Source organism: Pongo abelii, chromosome 16, assembly GCF_028885655.2.
Source record: "Pongo abelii isolate AG06213 chromosome 16, NHGRI_mPonAbe1-v2.0_pri, whole genome shotgun sequence".
NCBI lineage: Eukaryota > Metazoa > Chordata > Mammalia > Primates > Hominidae > Pongo > Pongo abelii.
In genome coordinates this window covers 47,962,859-47,985,874 of record NC_072001.2, presented here as the reverse complement: position 1 = coordinate 47,985,874, position 23,016 = coordinate 47,962,859, and the positions used below count along the sequence as shown (strand labels likewise).

The following is a 23,016-nucleotide window of genomic DNA, read 5'->3' as shown; positions in this document are numbered from 1 at the left end:
TAGGAAAATGGAGTTTGAGGTAAGGTAGGGACTTTTTATTTTTCCCTGAGTTAAAACCTTACTATAGAAGACAGCAAATAATTAGCAATGCCAAGAACACCAGCATAGAAAGTCTAAATAGAGCCAAATTAAACAGAGTTGATCATAATGCAAAAAGAAAAATCCCTGATGGGTATAGCAGCTAAACAAAGAGAATACAATGTACAAGGGCAACAGGGTGACCAAGAATATCATGAGGAAAATACAGAGTCATTGTGGTTGAGGGAATGGCCTTTGGAGCAACCAGCCTGGTGCTCAAATCCTGACATGCCAATTATCTTTATTTAGGTTCCATTACTACAATGAGCCTCAATTTCCTGCCGAATGTGAGGGTAAAATGAGATAATGTTTGTAAAGCTCAGAGAGCAATATGATCCTCCACGACATTTCTCTACATATCTACTTGCCGACTCTGAATTCAGAGATAAGATCAAATAAGATAATATAAATGTGGGTGTAGTATTTGTGAGTGGTTACAGGGGGCTAAGAAGGAGATATTTTAAGAGGCTAGAATAAGATGTCTTTGGACATTATTTCTCAAGCCTTAGAAATGAGAATAGTTTGGCTGGGCACGGTGGCTCATGCCTGTAATCCTAGCACTTTGGGAGGCTGAGGTTGACTGATTGCCTGATCTCAGGAGTTCGAGACCAGCCTGGGCAACACTGTGAAACCCCGTCTCTACTAAAATACAAAAAATTAGCCAGGCATTGTGGTACGCACCTGTAGTCCCAGCTACTCGGGAGGCTGAGGTAGGAAAATTGCTTGAACCTGGGAGGCGGAGGTTGCAGTGAGCCCAGATCGCGCCACTGCACTCCAGCCTGGGCAAGAGAGTGAGACTCCATCTCCAAAAAAGAAAAGGAAAGAAAAGAGAACAGTTTGAAAGCAAAGCCACACAGCCTAAAGGAAAATAAATTAGCAACATAAGGTAAGGACCCAAGTTTATTTTTCCCCTTTGGAAGAATATTTGAAGAAATGGAAGGCTTGAAAGAATTAATCTATGCAAGTCCTCAGGTACAGAGCTAATCATTACGAACTGTGGGGATATGCACATGGAGAAGAGATTGGAAAGACTGGCTGAGACATGTCAAATGGCATGAGGTCTGATTAAACAGTGTTATCAGATATGATACTGTGAGAACTACCCAGGAGGTAAACAGGGAGATTCAGCAGTTTTTAGACGGGGATATAATACCACAGCGTGAGTAAGGCTGGAGGAGAAAACACTCACATTTCCATTTCCTTAAAACAAAGTCAAAAGATAACCTACTCATTAATAGATATCAATAGTAGGAATGATAAAAAATAGTGTATTAAAGCTTCGTGGGTTTTTTTTTGTTTTGTTTTGTTTTGTTTTTTTTTTGAGATGGAGTCTAGCGCTGTTGCCCAGGCTGGAGTGCAGTGGCATGATCTTGATCACGGCTCACTGCAACCTCTGCCTCCTGGGTTCAAGGGATTCTCCTGCCTCAGCTTCCCAAATAACTGAGATTACAGGGGCACACCACCACACCCGGCTACTTTCTGTATTTTTAGTAGAAACAGGGTTTCACCGTGTTGGCCAGGCTGGTCTTGAGCTCCTGACCTCAAGTGATCCTCCCACCTTGGTCTCCCAAAGTGCTGGGATTACAGGTGTGAGCTACTGCACCCGGCCAAAAAATAGTCTGTTAAAGCTTCTTAAGGTAAAACCAGTTTAAAAACTAAAAAGATAATGTTTCCTTCTGACCTAATTTAAAAGGACCCAGGAAATAAAGTCCTCTACAGAAATCACAGGGGGTGATACAGAGGGAAAGAAAGCAAATGAAGGAAGTAATAAAGGTACATCCAAGGCAGGATGGATGTGCAGGCATCATAGTCACAGCCATAAACCAGATGAACTCCTCAGAAAAGTAGAAAGCTCGTAATCTTGATTCAAAAACAAAACTCAGTGACTCAGAGTCCACAAAACATGGCTAAAACCAAAAATACAGGCACATAACCTAAAAGGAGGTGCCAAGGACTGCCCTACTGTTACTCTGCTGACCATCAGATAAAGTAGATGGTTAGTTAAAAGACCGAGCGCTAGTGAAAGGAAACAGCTGGCTTCTTGGAACCAGCGCTTTCGGGATCTGTTTAACTGTCCTCCCACGGTCCTTGAGGCCTCATAACAAACCTACGCGGTCTATGGTATCACAGATCGCCCTGCCCAGGCTGCCCAGGGGTCTGCTAGGGTTGTAGTGGTGAGTGGGTGCTTCCCTCCCTTCCACTGCTCCTAGGAAATTGCTGCAGTCAAGGGCTTTCTGGAAATGAAAAGGTTGCAGCTAAGCCTGAAAGCCACAGCAAGGTTTAACATTCTTATTAGTTTTTCTTAAATTATAAAAATGATACATGAACATGCTTTTCAAAAATTTTCAAATTATAGAGGAATTTATACAGTAAAAAATGAAAGTCCTCCTGTCCCCAACCACCCCACTGGGCAAACAACACAAAACCCCCAAGTCCTTTCTTCCAGAGCTAACTGCTATTAATAGTTTGATGTCCATCAGCCTGGACATTATTTTCTGCACATATTCAAATATATGTATGTAGGAACTAGGCGGGATCTGGGGCAAATCATTTAATCCCTCTGTATATCAGTTTTCTCAGCCTTAAAATTGGGGCAATGATATTACTCTCAAACGGTTATTGTGAGGGTTATGTGAGTTAAGATATTTGGTATTCTCAGAATAGTGTCTGGCCTATAGTGGGCACCCAGATTCAGCTGTTGTGATTCATTCTTGTTCACAGAAGCTTAGCATTCTATTGTAGAGATGATAACAATTCTGAGGGGTTTCACCGACTCTTACCTAGATACTCAAGTACGTAAACAAGGCCGGGTGTGGTAGCTCAAGCCTGCAATCCCAGCTACTTGGGAGGCTAAGGCAGGAGGATTGCTTGAACCTGGGAGGAGGAGGTTGCAGTGAGCTGAGATCACACCACTGCACTCCAGCCTGGGCAACAGAGCAAGACTCTATACTGTCTCAAAAAAAAAAAAAAAAAAAGAACGTACTCACTATTAGCTCTCCTAAAATTAATGGGTTGGGGACCCTGGCCCAGAACTCAGAACTCTGCCTCTGGTCCGGTATTGTTTTCACCACACCACAGGGTCCCCCACAATTCCCCCTTAAAAGCCAAAACTGTCTGGATGCAGCAGCTGGTCCTACTCCTTGTCCCTCAGTGACGTCCCGCTCAGTTGTCTTATTTGCACCCTAGGCTGTCTCTGGTGGGTTTCTGGGGCAGGGAGCTCTAGGCCAGGCAAGCCCTCCTTTTGCTGCAGTCTCTGGATGTGCCCCTCCTGGTCCTTAAGGTTTGGCTTCCCCTTCCACACAGTGAGTCATTACATGTTGAGACTGCCAGCCTGAGGATTCCCAGCTGCTCTGGGTTTAGCTCAGGCTAATGGGCAGGATGGAAACGGCTGGGAGCTGGGAATGAGGTCTGGTTGCTTATCAGGCTACAGACATTTCCAGAGCTCCTTCTACATGCCAGGCACTGTGCCAGCCAGTTAGGGACGCCTCCATAATGTAGGTGTGAGACTTGGTCATGGCTTCTGGGGGTCCCCGTCCATGTGAACCAACCGCCCAGGGCTCCTGGGTCCAGCAGCTCTTCAGGGGGGCTTCAGGGGAGCAGAGCAGAGCAGGTCGGTAAGAGGCAGCTCCTAAGTGCTGACACCTGGTTCCTCTCCTCCTCCCTGCCTGGCCTCCAGGTCTGCTGCCATCTCTCTTTCCCTGGCAGGTTTGTGGAATTGCTGAGAATGCTGGGTCAAGGCCAGGCTGAGGCCTTTTCTGCCACCCTGGGAACTGCTCACTTACCTTCGAGCACTTTTGCAGACTCAGGGCTCAGAGCTGGAAAAGTCTTGAGGGTCATTCATTCTACTCATTTAACAGATCAAGAGAGAAAATTTGGTGAGTCAAGGGCAGGGGCACAAGCACTTAATAAGCATCATCAGAGTGCCATTCACCAGGGGAAGAACATGAAGCTTCTTTATTCTGTCCCTATGACAAGCCTGAGGCTTGTTTTATTTTTCCCACTTAAAGGATGAGGAACCTGAAGCTTGGAGGAGTCAAGTGAGTTGCTCGAGGTCATCAGGAAGCAGAGTAGCCTAACGTGTACCCACCTCTTTCTTACTATAGGGAGCCCAAGACATCTACACAACCCACTGGTCTCTTCCTTTACAGGTGCCTCTTCCAAATGCAGGAGAGCTGTCCCTCCAGTCAGCCACAGGCCCATGGCCAGACACGGACTGGATGACAGAAACATCCCCAGCCAACCACCTTGGCAATGTCTGTCTTCCCTTCGGAAGCATCGTTCCCTCTGGAACCCCATTCTGGAGGAAGGCAGCATGGCAGGAGCAAGGGCCTTCCTCAGGTCCTAGTTTTGTTGGGTGTTCAGCAAGGTGTGGGGATTTAGTGTGTGGTGCAGGGGAAGGCAAGTTGGGGTTGGCCCAGGAGAGCTCTGGCTAGAGCCTGTCTGTCCCTGTGCTATGCTGAAAGCCCAGCTGCTCCCCAGAACCAGCAGCCCCAGTCCCCAAAGGCCAGAGCTGAGTCACTTTCTTCAGTCTGCCCTGGATGACTAGTTCCTTGCCTCCCAGCTTTTTCCGCATTCACCTTCTCACAGATCATGTGATAGACTCCTTCTGCTTACTGATAACAGTTTTTCCAGAAGTTCCTGAGAATCATTAAACCTTGATACTGTCAGCGCCGGCAGCCCTATCCCATCTCACATGATGGGTGGCAAGAGATATGATTCCCTTTGGTATTCCTGAAAGCAGATAGTGCAAATATGCAAGAGCACTCGAAAATCTACACAGTATTGTTAAGCTATATAAGCACAGCGTTACATACACATATGTGCCCACAGAATGAAACAGCAATGTGACAAATGCTTTCGAATCACTCAGAAGGCAAAGTTCCTTAAGGGTTCTACAAATTGCCAAGTCTCTTGGGGTCTGAGCATCTAAGATCTGCATATTAACACTTGCTATGGTTTGAGTTTGTCCCCACGAAAATTCATGTTGAAATTTGATCCCCAATGTGGCAGTGTTGGGAGCAGATGCCTAATGGGAGGTGTTTGGGTCATAAGGACAGATTCCTCCCGAATGGCTTGGTGCCATTCTCGCGGTAGTGAGTTTTCACTCTGGCAAGACTGGATTAATTCTCTCAGGAATGGATTAGATCCACAAGAGTGGGTTGTTACAAAGCCAGGACGTCCCTTGAGTTTGGCCTCTTCACACGTGTCTGCTTCCCCTTTGACTTTCTCTGCAATGTTATGGTGTAGCATAAAAGCCCTTACCAGAAGGCACGGCCATGCCCTTAAACTTCCCGGCCTGCAAAACTGTGAGCTAAATAAACCCCTTTATTTGTAAATCACTCAGTCCCAAGTATTCTGTTATAGTAACACAAAATGGACTAAGCCAGTACCCAATCCAAGTCATTTTATGCCACATGGATTTGCACCCACTTGGAGAGGTCAGGACCAATAAGGAACATTCTGCACACACCACCCTTACTTCTTCCTGGTGACTTGTTAAAGTTTGGTGAATGGGCCGGGCGCGGTGGCTCTTGCCTGTAATTCTAGCACTTTGGGAGGCCGAGGCGAGTAGATTGCCTGAGCTCAAGAGACCAGCCAGGGCAACATAGTGAAACCCGGTCTCTACTAAAATACAAAAAATTAGCCAGGCATGGTGGTGTGTGCCTGTAATCCCAGCTACTCAGGAGGCTGAGACAGGAGAATCTCTTGGATCTGGGTTGTAGAGGTTGCAGTGAGCTGAGATCGCGTCACTGCACTCCAGCCTGGGTGACAGAACGAGATCCTGTCTCCAAAAAAAAAAAAAAAAAAGAAGGTCTTTCTTTGGAGTTGCAGGGGCTCCTGCCCTGAACTTCTCAGTGAAACAGATCTCAATGGTCTTATGCTCCTCCCTCTCCCTCATTTTTTCTTTTGCCGTTTCATTGCTGACAGTGTTCAACAGCAATATGCCCCATCTTTATATATCATAAGAAACACTATTCTAGGTTATTACAAGCAGAAATATTTTTGTCCTGAATAACATTGTTACTGGGCCAAAAGACAGATCAGGAGTCCCAGACTTTAGTTTCCTGAAATCGCCAGGACAGGCACAAGGGGAAGGGGCTCCTGGATATTGACTAACTTGGGTGGGCCTAGCCAGGAGAAAGAGCAACATGTGTTCTGTACTTTCTGGGAAGATCCCTGAAGCCATCACGGAGGCTCCCCAACTTCCGAGTCGCCCATCTGTTGCTGTGGCAGTGGGAACGGATTACTTAAGGAGAGGGCATTTTGCTCTCTGTAGGTGGGCAAGTTTCCTGGGCTCTCTGTTTTACCTCCCTCTGGCTTCTTCCTCCTGTGCCCTCTGCTGTGTGCCACAGGGGATCAGGGATTCTCACCCTCCTGAGGCCCAGTGGGGAAAAGTGAACATGGCAGCCTCAAGGTTAGCTGAAGCTGCCATTTGCCCAGCCTCTTCCATCCCAACCATGTCAGTGAGCCCAGGTCTGGTTAACTATTGCAGAATGCCTGTAGCAGGGAACTCTGGAAGTATATTGGGCTGAGGTGGGATTTTCCCTCCCCACAGTGCCCTGAGCAATGGAAGTGGTGGGGGGTGAGGGAGCCATGCTGCTGAATTCTGGTTGGCATTCCCGCCTTGTGTGAAATGGGGTGTTGGGGTGGGGCAGCCTCTGCTTGGATTTGGTTGTAAGATAAACCTGGAGGAGAAAAAAAGTTTGGTGAACGGTACCCAGTGTCCCCTGGAATTGAGGTGGAGGGGCAGGGGTAGGGAAGGCTTCCAGTATAAGTTCATTGATGGCGGCTCACTGCTCCACAGTAGCTGGGCCACAGTTCCCTGTGAATTCTGTGCCAGTCCTTCACAGGAGCTGTTTGTTGTCGTCCCGGCAGTAGTCCCAGAGCTAAAAGGGACCACCAATTTTACTAATAAGGAAACTGGGGCCTGGAAAATGGCAATCTGTCCAAGTTTATGGGTCTAGGCCCCTGCTTTCCCAAGGGTGGCCTGAAGCCAGAGAGCCAGTGGCTTCATGGCCTCATCCTCAGCAGCCCCTGTGAGCTACCCAAGACCCCAGAGTCCTCCCACATCACACAAGGCCTGGGGCAACCCCAGAGATTTCCTTAGACAGTCTGAATGTCAATACTGTGTTTTCTTGTCTAACCAGGTCACCTTAAAAATGTGTGTACCCTTAACCCCAGCTATTTTCATTCTAAAATATAATTTCAAGAAATAACATATTAATAACTTCAGGAAATAATGAGTCAGGAGCACAAAAGTATGCAACAAGGGTAGTCTTTGCAATTTTATTATTAGAACAAAACTCTGTAAATTATCCAAACACTCAAAATACTGCAATTTGCTTTATAAATGATAGTCTATCCATACAATGGGATGTGGTGATTTAAAATAATGATGTGTATAATTACTGACATAGAAAGAAATTTAGCCATTTATTAAATGAAAACAAGTATGTTTGTAAAACAGTATCCAGAAGACAAAGGACCCAGTTTCTTCAACATGACAGTGGCATGTAAACCAAAATGTAGGGGGAACTATAATAAAGAGGCTTAAGAAAGAAGAAAAAATAAAAAATAAAACAGGCTTAATATATCAACCACATGCAATATGTTTAGGTCCTGATTCCAGTAAAGCAAGTGTAAAAAAGTAAAGTTTTGGCTGGGCATGGTGGCTCATGCCTGTAATCTCAGTGTTTTGGGAAACTGAGGCAGGAAGATTGCTTGAGGCCAGGAATTCAAGAACACCCTGGGCCACATAGTGAGACCTTTTTAAATTTTTTTCTCTACAAACAGTAGCCAGGCATGGTGGTGCATGCCTATAATCCCAGCTACTCCAGAGGCTGAGACAGGAGGATCACTTGAACCCAGGAGTTTGATATTGCAGTGAGCTCTGATCAAGACCCTGTCTTTGGGGAGAAAAAAAAGTAATTTTTTTCTGTTTTTTAGATGAGGGAAAATATGGCATGGATTGACTGGGTATTAGCTATTATGAAATTATTATTAGTTTTGTCAGGTATAGTAATGGGAATTATTTAATAATTGTGATTTTTTTAAAGTCCTCATCTGTTAACGAGTAAAATGAAAAAAGTAAAGTACACTCCCATTAATGTTTACAAATGCATGCACATGTTTGATATGTATAGATTCATGGAAAGGGGCTGCAGGAAGCCCAGGATTTCATTCCTACCACCACAACCAAGTGCTCAATCAATATTGATTGACTCAGTGAATCAGTCCCGGAACCAAGAATGTGAATTCCCCACAAGCTCCCCGACCTTGGGAGGCCCAGCAGCCTCTGTGTGCTCTGTCACCAGCGCCTGGCACTTGATTCATGCTTTCAGTCAACACTGAGGACCCCACCCAGTCAGCACCACGAGTGCTAGGGAGTGAAGAGGTGTCAGGGCGGAGAGCTGGGAAGGACCCTACAGGCAACCTGGAAGGCAGAAAGCAGTGGACTGCTCCACGGACACTAAAGGAGAAAGAGGACATGTTGGCTCCTCTAATTCCCTCTTGCAGCCCACCTCTGGCTATAGCAGATGCTGGTGTGAAGTCACCTCTGCACTCAGTCACTGGTTCTCTGACATCTTCCCCACCCAGTCTCCCTTGTGCAGCACGGTGCTGCCTCCTCCCTCCTGCCTGCTATTGTGTGTGCGGGAGGCCTGGTGGGGAGTTGGTGGAGCCAGAGGTTAGAAGGGAGGCAAATAGGATTTATGGGATATTTGCCTTTCCTAAGAACTGTCCTCTGCTCATGATGTCAACCTAGGTTCAAGGTACGGAGGCCAAATAACAGGGAAGCAATGCTCGAAAACTAGCAGCCAGCTGGGACAGAGGCTGGGTCTGGCTACAGGCGGTGGGGCCTGGTCAGGGTCATCTCTGGGTGGCCTCCTCCACACACTGACTTCTACCTAGGGCTCAAGGAGGAGGACGATGAAGGGGCAGCAGTGAAATGGCTTCGCAAGGAGTGCGTAGGCTGCAGGAAGTGCCTCCAAAACACCAGCAGACATTCTCTGGTAGAGCCTCTGCCCCTCACTCCCAGCTTCCTTCTCCTCTTAAAGCCCTGGCTGAAGCAGACACTGAGCTCCTTCTCTGGGCACCTGAAAGTGGGCACAGGGCATGAGGATGATGTTTCCACCAAGACTGCTTAGTGCATCTTCTCATCAGTAGGAGCTGCTTGGTGGGGGTGGTGGCATGGGGAGCATTATTTGTCCTCTAGGACTGGACCCCTCAGTCCTATGAGAGGCAGCATGTTGTAAAGGACTTGATGCCAAGATTCCTGGGTTCTGTCTAATCCTGGGCCATTGACTAACCCACTGTGTGATTTGCCAAGTCACTTCCCCAATCTGTGCCTCAATTTCGTCTCTTGTTAACTGAAGGGTTGTGTTAAGACAATCTTAAGGTCTCCTCTGGCATTTATATCTTCTTCATCTACAAAATGATTTTGTATGTGGCTTGTTGTGAGGATTAGAGATAATTCATGTCAATGAAATTATATTTGGTAAAGAAAATATGTCACCTTCAAAAATCCTGGGATCCTTTCCTCTGGGAAATGGGTAACCTAAGTCCATTCCCTGCTAAACATGACCATAAATAGCAGCATGAGTCAGATACCACCAACAATATTTATTACCCAAAGCAATCTGAAAGATTCGGGCACAAGGTCATGGCTTTCCCAAGTTACAAGAAAATCAGAACCTCTTCAAACTCACCCTCCACCCATAGCCAAAGTAAGGGATTAAAGGCTATAGCTCAAGCTATGTCATGGCTACAATATCCTCATTCTTGATGAATAATCTCAAAGTCACAAGTGGGCATGATGCGATTTGGATCCAAATCTTACCAGAAAAAAAACCCACCATTAAAATAAGACAAGTTCATAGAAATCATTCCAACAGAAAGATACCAAGAGCCTTTACTGGTAATGAGAAGAGGAAAGATTTTCTGTTTATAATAACCAGAAAGAAATGGAATTGTCTAATAACCATCAATTGAGTATGAGCCTAGTTGAGTTGAGTATGAGCCTAGTACGGGATGCGAATCTTCTGGGGTGGGGAAGTCTTGTGAGCTAACCAAACCCTCCTGGTCTCTGGTGAGGTCCACAGGTGGCAGTTTCCCGGTGGCCTAGTGACAAGGGACCATGCTTAGGGGTGGGGTGGGGCATGTTGGGGAGGGGGTCCTTCACTTGGCAAGTGAAATAACACAATTCTCAGGAGCTGAAGAAGAGGCAATCTTCAAACAGTGCTGAGAAGTCCTCTTACTTTTTCCACATTAGGGGAATGCAAGCTGGTTTAACCTCACATGACATTTCCTTTTTTGTTTGTTTGTTTTTTTCGTTTGATTGGTTTTAAAATTATCCTGGATCCAGGAAAGTGATACCTTTTCTTATTCTCCTTTTATCATCAAACCAAACAGCCAATATGTCTCTAGAAACATTGAGTTCTAAACTGAAAGTGCTGACAAGCCTTCATCCCAGACCCTGAGTGGCAGATTTTCATGAAAATCAGCTTCTGGGCCAGTTAAGTCTTCATGAAGTTATCTTTTCATAACTCAGCCATCATTCCCCTCCAGGTCAGTAGCAGTGGAACCAGGAAACCCAAGGGCCAGATTTCCTTCCTCAATGAAGGCACTCCAGGAAGAAGGGGAGTTCCTGGCACCTGCCTGCCAGACTCTGCTCTACTTGCTGAACTTTGCTTAGCATGAACAGACCATTCTGGCTACAAGTTCCCCCAGACTATCCCAGATTGTATCTTTAAGGCACACCAGTTCCTCTGCTTAAGGACTTCTGTTCACAATAAATTATATTAATTATTCTTAACATTCAAAAGAGAAAGTTCTGCACCCCTGTCCAGCCATTGTGCCCTGAGATCCCGAGACTGTGGGGATGAGGGCAGAGCCAATTAACATCAGGGATTCTGGTCATTGGGGTCACACTTGAGCATGATTTTCAACCCCAATCCCTTTTTAAATGTTTCAAAGGCCTCCAGAGCTTTCTCCAGAGGAAACCTATGTGTGATGAGAGGTTTTACGTTCACAGACTTGGATGCAAGCATCGAAATCGCCACTGGCCACCTGTAAAAGAACAGGAGCATTATATTCAACCTTCAAGAGGAAAGAGCCAGGTGCCCCAAACTACCAAGCACTAGATCAGCTTGGCCGTATTTATTGATAGCACTGTGGTTCTGCAAAGCCAATTTTACAGGCCAACAACCCAGGAAAGGACCTTATGGCTTATGCTTCAGGGGTACAGAGCCTATTTCCAATTGCCCCCACCCCTCACCCACCCGCTCACTCTGCCATGTCTGCATGGAGCCTAGAATTCCTGTGGCATGAAGGTACAAGGCACATGGTGGAGGCCACTGGGAAAAGGCAGAGAAGCCGTGGGGAGGCAGCCCAGGACAATCCAGTCACACCCACTAACAGCTCAGCTTACTGGAAAACTGGCGCCCTGATGAGGGCATGGAGTTACAGCCTCTAAAGCCAGGAGTAAGGGACACTGCTGGAGAGGGGGGTCCTAGCCAGAGGGCTGCAGCAGGGGAGAGGGTAGAGCTGCAGAACATGGGTGGAGCAAACTCAGACCCTTTCGCTCCCCAGCGTGGGCCCTAGGGCTCAGGGACGGAAGCCACAGGACTTGATTTCTTCCTTTTGTCCTCCTTTCTCTCCTTCTTCCCTTTAAAGGGAGAAAATGGAGATCTGGTAACTTAAGAAAATGGGGGGACAAAAGGGGCCTGGGGGGGATAAGCAGCAGGCACTCAGTAAGAGTATGCTTCAAAATCCCCTCCTTCCTTCCCTCCATCCATCCTTCTGTCCCTCCCATTCTTTAACTGGGAGTGAGTGTTCTCTCTTTGGATCCCTGTTATATCACACAGCTATCAGTGTGGCCAGGGAGTGCCCCCCATGAACAAACAGGCAGAGACTCATGGGCCCAGAGGCTGAGTGGGGCCTGCCCTGGTCTTGCTGGAGGCTGGGCATCCCAGCTTACCCACAGCGTACTCACGTGTTGCAGTATCGAAACACGCCCTTGATATCCACCTCCCGGATGGCTGCATGCAGTAGGGGTATGGTGGTCATCTCAGAGCCCAGACCCACAAGCACCAGGGTCCCACCAGAGTGAGTGGCCTTTAAAGGAGGTAAAAACAAGAAAGCTCAGAAGATAAGAAATACTGACTTCCCACTTACAATAACATATTGTCATCACACAAGTATCTTTTGGTTGCATCAGCTGAGCATCCAAAAATTCCAGATAATGAGATTCTTGTACACTGCTAAACTGCTCAACCTGCCAACCAAACTTAAGTGGCAGAGTAAACACTGTTTTCTTTAAAGCTTCTGAAAAAATACACTTAACCCATGGAGAACCAGGCACAGTGGGAACATCTTCCAAAGCTTTACAGATTCGGGACCCAACACTGGCTTCAGCCACCTCCACAGTCTAAGCACCTGTTCCTCCCACAGAGCGCCCCTCCACAGGCAGCACTTTCATCAGAGCTGGAAGGAACCACTTGCCCTCTAAGCTCACCGGTGGTGAGAAAACTATAAACATGAGACAGATGGGCCACTTGTATTATGTGGTTTAAAAAAGGCTTTATCTGTGCGTGCAGGCTGGCAGTTAGAAATCTTTTTGTTCTGGAGATGTTTACCTCAACAGTATGAGCCATAATGGGTTTTGTCTTCCTTGAATGTTTATCTGCCTTATCAGTTCCCCACTTGGAGTGGGTCACAGGCAGCAGTGAAATTTCTCGTGAAAATTTCCCCAGAACTCCCTGTGAGTGCTATGCTTGTTCCAGAGCTTTCTGGGGATCACTGTGCTCAGTGTGGTGAGAGACAGATCAATGGACAATTCAATCATGCTGGGTGTTCATTATAGTCAGCAGCAAGCATTTATTGGGACCATTCTAGGTGCTAAACAGTGGAACTAGAGAAAGGCACACATCACAGCCTCCACTTCTGAGATGAGGGATACACCATGATCACAGCCTCCACTTCTGAGATGAAGGATACACCATGGAGAGAGGCCTGCAGTGCTGTGAGCAAGAGGTGAACTCAGGGTTTGAGTGGTGTGGGAGTGACTCCCAGTGCTGCTGCTTCAGAGCTGTGGTACCCTGGACGTGCCCTCTCAGCCCATTTTCTAGGGAAACTACTTTCTCCCAGTACTTCCTCTCTACCTGGTGATGAGGAGGAACACCAACTGACCATCCCAAGCTGCCAAGATGCCAGCAGTTTGCTGACCCCAGGTCAAGGAATGCTGGAACCACCTGGACACCATCCTGTAGGTATCGCAACTGCACCAAGGATATGACATCAATTCTACCCCAAGGCATCTGCCACGTCTCATCACAAACACTATCCAGTCATAACCTGGCAGGACAGTGATGCTCAGATTTGTCCATATTTGGTCCAGCCACCTAGCCTGCTCATTGGCGGGGTGGTCTATAGCATTCTACAGCACCTGTCATGCGTGACGTCAGGAGAGACACTGCTTCAGGCCTGGTGAGGCCCATGGGTCACATTCACCTCCATGCCTGCCTCAGGTAGTCTGGCAACCAGGCCCCCACCATCAACAGCTGGAAATGCCAACTGTTCCAAATGCTCTAAGGGCAGGGCACAAGAGGGAGGAGAGCCATGTCCTTTAAGTCCCCCAGCTTATACTGCCTCTCTGTGGGGTGGAGGTCACTGACCTGCCGACAACTTGAAGACAGTAGATGCGACTTACTCATGTCTTAGCCCTCAAAGTGCCCAGCACAAAGCCTGGCACACAGTAGGTACCCAAGACATACCATGGGTAGATCAATCACACACACACACACAGACCCATTGTTCCTCTCTGAGCTTCAGCTTCTTTTTGCCCCTTCCCACATGGCGACCACTGCCTATGACAGTGAAGCAGAGGGCTGGCCAACTCCAGCTGAAACTCAGGACAGTGCCAAGGTGGCACCCGGTCCTCCCTCTCCCCCACTGCTTCCTCAGCTCCCAAGGCCACTGGGCAACTTAGTAGGAGGAGGTCTAGGCAGCTCTGCTACTCAGCTTGGTGGGTCAGCCTTCCCTAGAATGTCTCATGTGATGCAAAGTGCCCTCCTGCTGTGACTCTCAGAAGGAAGGAGGAAGCCCACGCTACCGTGGGGAAGCTGTCTGGGAGGCAGGGACGGGAGTCCCCTGTGGTGGCAGCTGCCTGCTACCCTCTCCAGCCCTGGCCCTGTCCCCTTACCCTAGCAGGGTTGTTCGTGCCCTCCTTCCCTTCTTCTCCTAAGCAGCGGAGCAACTCAGGCACTGGGGCCTGGCAGGGCTGGGCCTGGGCCTGACTTGGCTTGCCTCAAACAAACCACAAATCCCTCAGCATAAAACGGTAACTGATTTTCAGGGCTATTGTGCAGATTAGGCCTCATGTTTATAAAGTACAGCAGAGAACCTGGCATACAGTAGGGCTTGGAACCTGGAAGTTATTCTTTTCCCTTCGTTTCCTCATACTTTGATCTGTCAATGCCACTCCCTCCCACCACCTCCAACTTCCTGCCAACTTCCCATAAGTGGCTGGTGGGTCACTGAGGGGCGAGTCAGGCATTGGCAGCTTATCTGTTCCTAGGTCTGGGAGACAAAACAAGCAGTAGTCAGCTGTGACCCTGGAAAATCACCTCACCTTCATGACTAACTGAATGACTGTCACTTTATATCAATGACTAAAAGACTGCAGTTTTCCTCAATAAAATAAGACAGAGATTTCCCACATACAATTAAGGCATGGTTCCCTGTTTTTCTTCTTGATCTTTTTACCAAAACTACTGCACTTTTAACATCACAGATATGATCATGAAGCCAACCCCATCCCCAAAGTGTGTGTCCTTAACATTTTTCAAGGCCCATGTATAGCTGTTATCTTGTGTGAACCTCAGATGGCCCAATAAGGATATAAGGCAAGTTCAAGTACACTCTCCGCACTAAAGATAAGAAAACAGAGATAGCGCCTGTAATCGAGCACTTTGAGAGGACGAGGAGGGTGGATCATGAGGTCAGGAGATGGCGACCACCCTAGCTAACACGGTGAAATCCCGTCTCTACTAAAAAAAATACAAAATTTATCCAGGCATGGTGGCGGGCACCTGTAGTCCCAGCTGCTCGGGAGGCTGAGGCAGGAGAATGGCGTGTACCCAGGAGGCGGAGCTTGCAGTGAGCCAAGATCGAGCCACGGCACTCCAGCCTGGGCGACTGAGTGAGACTCTGTCTCAAAAAAAAAAAAAAAAAAAGAAAACAGAGATAGCAAAAGACAAATAAGTTTGGCTTGGGGCTCACACAGCAAGCTGGTAAAGAAGTTTGACTCCCTACCTCTGCCTCCTTCACTCCCCTACGCTGATTCCCCAAAGCTGCCCTCAGCCCACTCACGTAGATGCCCGCCTGGATGGAGGCCTCTGCCCCCGTGCACTCGATGGTGACTTCCGGCTTGCACCCCAGCAGACCTTCTACTTTCCTGGCGATTTCCTGAGGGCTCTCCTTGGAGATCTGGAGGACTAAATCAGCCCCAATCTCCTTGGCTTTGGACAATCGGGTAGCAGACAGATCTGAAGGTTAAAAAAAAAAAAAAAAAAAAAAAAATTCTTTCCAACAGAGAAATCTGATGACTCATTAGGAAGAAAAGAAAATGGAGGTGTAAGATCTGATGGCAACAAAGCTCTCGTGCAATGGGTGGTGGTGTTGAGCCCAACACACATACTCTTCACACCAAGCTTGTCCAACCTGCAGCCCACATGCAGCCCAGGATGGCTTTGAATATGGCCCAACACAAATCCATAAACTCTCTACAAATATTATGAGATTAAAAAAAATTTTTTTTACGCTCATCAGCTATCATTAGTGTTAGTGTATTTTATGTGGGGCCCAAGACAATTCTTCCAATGTGGCCCAAGGAAGCCAAAAAATTGGACACCCCTGCTCTACACCCTCATACACCCCCATATCCACCACACAGCTACACACACACATTCTCTCTCACACAAACTCTCTCTCTCTCTCTGATAGCTTCTCCTAACACAAAACACACACTCACACTCTTCTATATCTCCACAATCCATATGACACTACACACTCACCCCCTCCACACTGTCACAGATAACCTCTCCTCACACATACACATACAGTAGGCCCAGCTGTTTCCCAGTCAAGGAGATTGAAAAAGAACAAAGTCTTACCAGTCACCACTACTTGAGCTGCTCCCATTGCCTTGGCCACGAGCAAAGTGACCATCCCAATTGGCCCTAAACAAAGCAGAAGATGGAAGATGTTTGTGAAATATTAAACATCTGCTCTCCCACTTGTCCAGGCCATGGACAGGAACCATATCTTTTGTGTGTCTCTAGCATCTATCCCAGTGCCTGGCATGATAAGACCTTAGCGGCTGTTTGTTGAATGCAGAAGTGAATGAATCCATGAAGAATTATTCTCTACATAAAATACGCTCCTAGTGCTGGGTTCTATTTAATCCTCTCAAACCTCAGAGCTAAAATTTTCCCACTTACTCCTGGACACTAATGGAGATAATCTCAAACCACAGGATTCAAGGAAACACAAACTTATGCAGAAAATAAGAAATCTCAGAAGGTCTGGACTTGTTTTCCTGTTCTTTCTTTGCTCCTACCTTCGTGAGAACCCATCACACCTCCCCCAGAGAGAGACATATTCCTTTTAGGTGCCCTCTGAGGACCACCTGGAGAGGGTTCTTAAGTGAGTTGGCTCCTTGGGTTGGCCCAGGTGCCCAGATAGCCCCAGGATACTCAGGTATCCAACGATTTGCCTGAGACACCTGCTTCCCCATAGTATCTGCATGCTATGTGACACTATGGTTTTAATATAAAAATTAGGCCCACAGAATGAAAGCAATGCAGAACATCTTTGGGGATTTACCTTTCATACACACCCCCAAGAACAATTTTGTGAGCTCCCTCAGAAAACAAAACACTGAAAAATAATACCTGAAATGTCCAACAAAGCATGATTAAAAAACTACACGGCTATTAAAAATTACTCCATAACTCTTTATCTATTGACATGGAAAAATGTTCACAGTATTTTTTTGAGACAGAGTCTTTCTCTGTCACCCAGGCTGGAGTGCAGTGGTGCAATCAGCTCACTGCAACCTCTGCCTCCCGGGTTCAAGCAATTCTCTCACCTCAGCCTCCTAAGTAGTGGAGATTACAGGCACCCGCCACCACGCCTGGCTAATTTTTGTATTTTTAGTAGAGACAGGGTTTCACCATGTTGGCCAGGGTGGTCTCAAACTCCTGACTTCAGGTGATCCGACTGCCTCAGCCTCCCAAAGTGCTAGGATTATAGGCACGAGCCACCATGCCCAGCCTGATTTTTAAAAAAGAGTAGGTAAAGGAAGCGTATTTAGCATGGTCTCAGAAAAAAACTAACTAAAAGATTCTATACCCAAATATTAGTAGTGGTTCTCTTGGGCTAATTGGTGATGGGATTGCAGGTGAATTTCTGTGTGTGTGTGTTGGGGGCAAGGCATGCCTGTGTGTGGTGTGTGTGATTTATTTTCCTTTTCTATGGTAAAAAGGTACTGGATCCATGCAGATTTTTATAAGAATCTGTCACCTGAGTCCCGCAGTCTGCTAGCCCATTGCGGCAAGTCTATTCTACATCCATCAGCCCTCTTAGGAAGCCCTGTGATCACTTATTTGGCCAGCCAAAGAAAATCACAAACAAGTATGAGGAACACCAGATCACACCCACAAGGAGTGTGAGCGTACTGTCTGGGTCACCAGAATGATTTGGTCTGAGGCTGCTAAGGCCTGTTCCAGATGGCTTGAAACAGGGGATGAGAGAAGGCAGCTAGCTACAACCCTACTGCAGGCAGACTGCTGGCTCACAGTGGTGTGGGAGCGGACCACTGCTCACTCCTCCCACTAGCCGGGAGCAGGGTCTACCCTATTCATAGATGGGACTAGGCCATCACTTTGCTGGTACAATTTGAAAGTTCCAAGAGTAGCCCTTCCCTTTACTATCAAAAATATTCCTCTAAGGTGGAGGTTGTAGTGAGTCAAGATCACGCTGCTGTACTCCAGCCTGGGCAACAGAGTAAGACTCTGTCTCAAAAGAAAAAAAAAATTTCCCTAGTTTCCCATCAAGGGTTCAAAAATAATCACCAGATTAATTCCTTTTTTTTTTTTTTTTTGAGACAGAATCTCGCTCTGTCGCCTAGGCTGGAGTGCAGTGGCATGATCTTGGCTCACTGCAACCTCTGCTTCCCAGGTTCAAGTGATTCTCTTGTCTCAGCCTCCCAAGTAGCTGGGACTACAGGGGGCGCATCACCACGCCCGGCTAATTTTTGTATTTTTAGTAAAGATGAGGTTTCATCATGTTGGCCAGGCTGGTCTTGAACTTTTGGCCTCAAGTGATCCACCCGTCTCAGCCTTCCAAAGTGCTGGGATTATAGGCATGAGCCACCCCGCCTGGCCCAGATTCATTCTTTTTGATTGTTTGTTTGTTTGTTTTGAGATGGGGTCTTGTTTTTTTTGAGACAGGGTCTTGTTCTGTCACCCAGACTGGAGTTCAGTGGCACAATCATGCCTCACTGCACCCTTGACCTCCCAGGCTCAAGTGATCCTCCCACCTCAGCCTTCTGAGTAGCTGGAACTACAGACACACACTACCATACCTGCTAATTCTTGTATTTTTTTGTAGAGAGGGGGTTTCACCATGTCGCCCAGACTGGTCTTGAGCTCCTGGGCTCAAGTGATCCACTGGCTTTGGTCTCCCAAAGTGCTGGGATTATAGGCAGGAGCCACCGTGCCCAGCCAATTCATTCTTTAAATGAACAAAAGGGCTATGTTGCCTAGGACATATAACCCTAGTTAATATCATGTCTGCAGATACTCATTTGTTTAGCAAAGTGCTAGTCACTGAGGGAATGGGACACTGCAATCCTCCCTTACCCAGAAGGATTCTAGAACAAATCTCAAGCCTTGGAGAGGGAATGAGATGGGCAGAGAGGTCCCCACATTCCCAGTCAATGAACCCGCAACAGGGTAGCTTCTGTTTCTTACCAGCTCCACAGACAAGGACCTTGTGTCCCAGGGTAACTCCACCTCTCCTGCAGGCATGGATCCCCACAGAAAGTGGCTCAATCATGGCGCCTTCCTCAAAGGTGACATTGTCAGGAAGCCTGAGGAGTCAATTGACACAGCGATACTCTGAGTTAACTACAATGCTAACAATAGTATTATATATGCCCAACATCACTGTAATAACAACCATAGCTAACATTTATCGAGCATTTATTTATGTACAGAGCAATGTGCTAAGCAATTTATATACATTAACTCATGTAAATCCCTGGAATAGTTCTGTGGTAGGTACTATCATGCCCGTTTTACACATGAGGAAACAGGCGTGGTGGGTTAAATGACTCGCCCCAACGGTCCAAAGCTAGTGAGGGGCCCAAAGCGTTCAAATTAGAAGCCAGATATGTTCTCATCACAGAACCCATGCCACAATGTCCCCATCTGAAGAAGGCAACATGGTTTTCATTGGAGAAATCAATTCAGTGAAATGAACACATTATGTTTTCTTTAACGTGCTATCCAAGCTATGGTATGTGGTTATCATTAATAAATGAAAAGTTTATTTAACAAGGAGTTAACATGGCCACGATCCAGCATCTCCTCTGCTTCTCAAACTTACAGCCTTTTTAGTTTCACTTTAGCAAACAATCCTATCACCAGTTTTGCACAACAGTGATTTAGCAATGGGCATCACTCTGATAGTCGCCTCCCATATTATACATTCCAGAAGAACCACATCTGAGGACAGCGGCTGCCCTGCTGACCCAGGACCAGTCAAGAAGGAAAAAGGACCTGTTCCACAAAGCTGATTAAATGCTGTGTCACCTTCACTCTGGGTTCTAGGTTTTCACTTCCACTGGCATCTTGACCCTATCAATAATGCAGCTGATGACGACAGCAAATATTTGCATAAAGCTTTACAGATTAGGAAGCACGCTCATCCATGATCTCATTTAATCCTCATGATAACCATGTTAGGCAGGTAGGGCAGGCTTTTTTTAGAAAACCTTTAGTTTACAGAAGAGGAAACTGAAACTCACTGACATTGAGAGAATTGCCAAGGTTATGAAGCTAGGGAATGAAGGCCAGACTTAACCAAGGTGTCCTGATTCCACATCCTCTGCCTGTCCCATATCAGCTGCTTCCTGGTATGAGCAGCTGTGTAGCTAATATTAATATCCAATTTCTGCTAGTTCCTCACTGCCCAGGATTTACCCAGCACCCCAAATCTCCACACACAGGAACAGGAAAACCCTCAAGTTCCAAAAAGAAATAAATGTGGCAGCCAAACCATGTGCTCATCCCCATGATCCTTTCAACACTGTCTCCGATCTTCAACAGAATAACTCAGAGTCCTCCTGTCACGGTCCCTGATCCTTGACAGAACTACTCACCGGGCCAATGGAGGCCCAGCTGCCACCCACCACCCCCTTATCCCTTCCCCTCGGCTTCTTTCCCATCACTTCCCCTACTCCAATCCACTGTCCTGCTCTGACTGCGATCACACTCCTTCTACTCCCCCTAGAAGTATCCCTTCTATATAACAGGAAAAAGTTTAAAATGAAATAGTGAAGATTCCTAAACTCTCTCAGGGACTCCACAGGCTCCTAGACACGCCTGCCCTTCCACATCTGGGCCTCCTGAGGAACTCATAAGGGCTCTATGCAGAGGGTGGCCTGCGTGGAAACTACATGGAGGAGAGATGGGATTGGGGAAGGTGATGAGGGAAGATTGTTATCAGGAAGAATACTCTACAGATTAAGCAGATTCTGCCTCATCCGCCTGCACCCAACACAGCCAACCATGTTGGAAAGCCACCTGGTGTGGAGGCAGAAGCGTGCACAAGCAGTCCTGGAGGCCAGCCCCGCTGGCACTGACCTTGGGAAAACCACTGACTCCACCCTCCCCAATCTTGTCCAGTGGGGGTTGATGGAGAACAAGGATGAGAAGACTCCAAGTTTCTTCCCAGCCCCAACCTTTCATGACTTTATAAACACCAGAGAGTGATGAGGCAACTTGGTAGTTTTTACAATGGGGTTCAGGGAACAGTCCAAATTGGGTAACGGATGATCAAGAAGCCAAGGAGGAAGCAGGAAAATAGAAAGAAAATAGATACAAAAATAAAGAGGCTGTGGTAGTATGGGAAACCTAAAAAGACATCAGAGAGGAGGGCTTGGGTCTAGGGAAGAACTGGGGACACAGGCAGAAAGCCCCCTGGGAGGAGAAGAAAGGCAGGGGCTGTAGGACTCCCCAGAGACCTTCCTCAGCACCCCCACTGCCACTGCCACTGCCACTGCCAACCAGAGCCCCATCATTCCCTATAAACCACCAGCACAAGCCTCTCTTTCAGGCCTACTCCTGCACCTCCATCCCCAGACCACTAGGCCATGACTATGGCATAGCTTGGTACCATTTACTGAGCACTTACTATGTGCCAGACCTCATGCTGGAGACTTGATATGCTTTTCTCATTGGATCTCATCAGTAATTCTGTGAGGGAGGTACCATTACTATCTCTATTTTACAGGCGAGGATATTGAGGTTACAAAATTTAAGTGACTTGCCCAAGGTCACACAGTTGTAATTGGCAGAGACCAGTGGGCTTCACCACTATGCTCTTCTGCCTTCCATGAAACTTTTGTTTGGTGTCTTGACTTGGAAAGGGCCCCAGAAAGATGGGCTCATTCAGGAAACACTTGCTGAAAGGTGTACTCTGCACATGTAACCTGCTTACTTCTAGAGCAGGTTCAGGTGTTGACTTAAACCCATCACAAGGTCTCTGGCCTGTGACTCCTCTCAAGGCTCCCAGTGGGCCCTAGAAAAACTCAGATCTGTCATACTGCTCCTGTGACTGGCACCTGGCCTCCATCAGACAAGCCCCAGCCTGGGGCCAGGCTGTGGTGGGAGAAGAATGCATCTGGGTTGGGTCACGGGGAAAGCAGCACTTCAGCACCCTAGAGCTCCATGGCTGGGGCCATGAGGGGTCATGCAGAAAGGGAAGCACTTTGCTTCCTCCAGACTCAACTTCACAATTTCAGGGGTGAGAATTGGAGTAGGGTAAGGGAGTGGGCACAGGGCAGGAGCTTGAGACTCAGAGACCCCAGTTTGACTCTTGGTTGTGCTCTGTGCCCAAGTCAATGAGCTTCCTTCTGCCTTGGTTAACCCAATAACGGTGCCCACCTCACCATTATTCTTGTGGAGATTAAATAAATTAAAGCATGCAAACCACTTATTAGCACAAGGGCAGGCACATAGTAATAATAATTATGACTCTCCATGCATCACCTTAGTTAATATTTTGGCGAGTAAATGAAACTGAATCAGAGAAAAGTGAAATCATTTCTCCAAAATCACTTGCCAGGAGGGAGTAGATCCAGGATCCCAGAGCTCAAGCCCTGGCAGCACACCACGGCACCTCAGGAAATGTCAGCTGTTGCTGTCATGGTGTGTTGTTGTTATTATCGAGCTCATTGTTGTTGTTTTTCTTTTTGAGATGGAGTCTCGGTCTGTTGCCCAGGCTGGAGTGCAGTGGCGTGATCTCGGCTCACTGCAACCTTCACCTCCCAGGTTCAAGCCATTCTCCTGCCTCAGCCTCCCAAGTAGCTGGGACTACAGGTGCCCGCCACCAGGCCTGGCTAATTTTTTGTATTTTTTTTAGTAGAGATGGGGTTTCACCGTGTTAGCCAGGAAGGTCTCACTCTCCTGATCTCGTGATCCACCCGCCTCGGCCTCCTAAAATGCTGGGATTACAGGCGTGAGCCACCACACCTGGCCGAGGTCATTGTTGTTATGACCTTTCTGGTGGTTGCAGTGGAAACTAATAACAGAGGATGAACCACAGGAATTCCCTCCAGGTGTCTGCAGAGGGTGAGTGATTTCAGCAATA

At 47.3% G+C, this 23,016-nt stretch overlaps 1 protein-coding gene across 1 annotated transcript in view; it reads right to left on the bottom strand.

The window, feature by feature from the left end:
• Positions 1-9,679: 9,679 nt before the first annotated feature.
• Positions 9,680-23,016, bottom strand: part of SORD (sorbitol dehydrogenase) — a gene marked incomplete at its 5' end in the record, with an annotated part of 43,808 nt that continues 30,471 nt past the window's right edge. The window contains 5 exon segments of the mRNA NM_001133308.1: positions 9,680-11,145; positions 12,071-12,192; positions 15,448-15,623; positions 16,251-16,316; positions 19,113-19,231. Of these exon segments, the coding sequence (NP_001126780.1) occupies positions 10,980-11,145; positions 12,071-12,192; positions 15,448-15,623; positions 16,251-16,316; positions 19,113-19,231 (649 nt within the window). The 3' untranslated portion in view covers positions 9,680-10,979.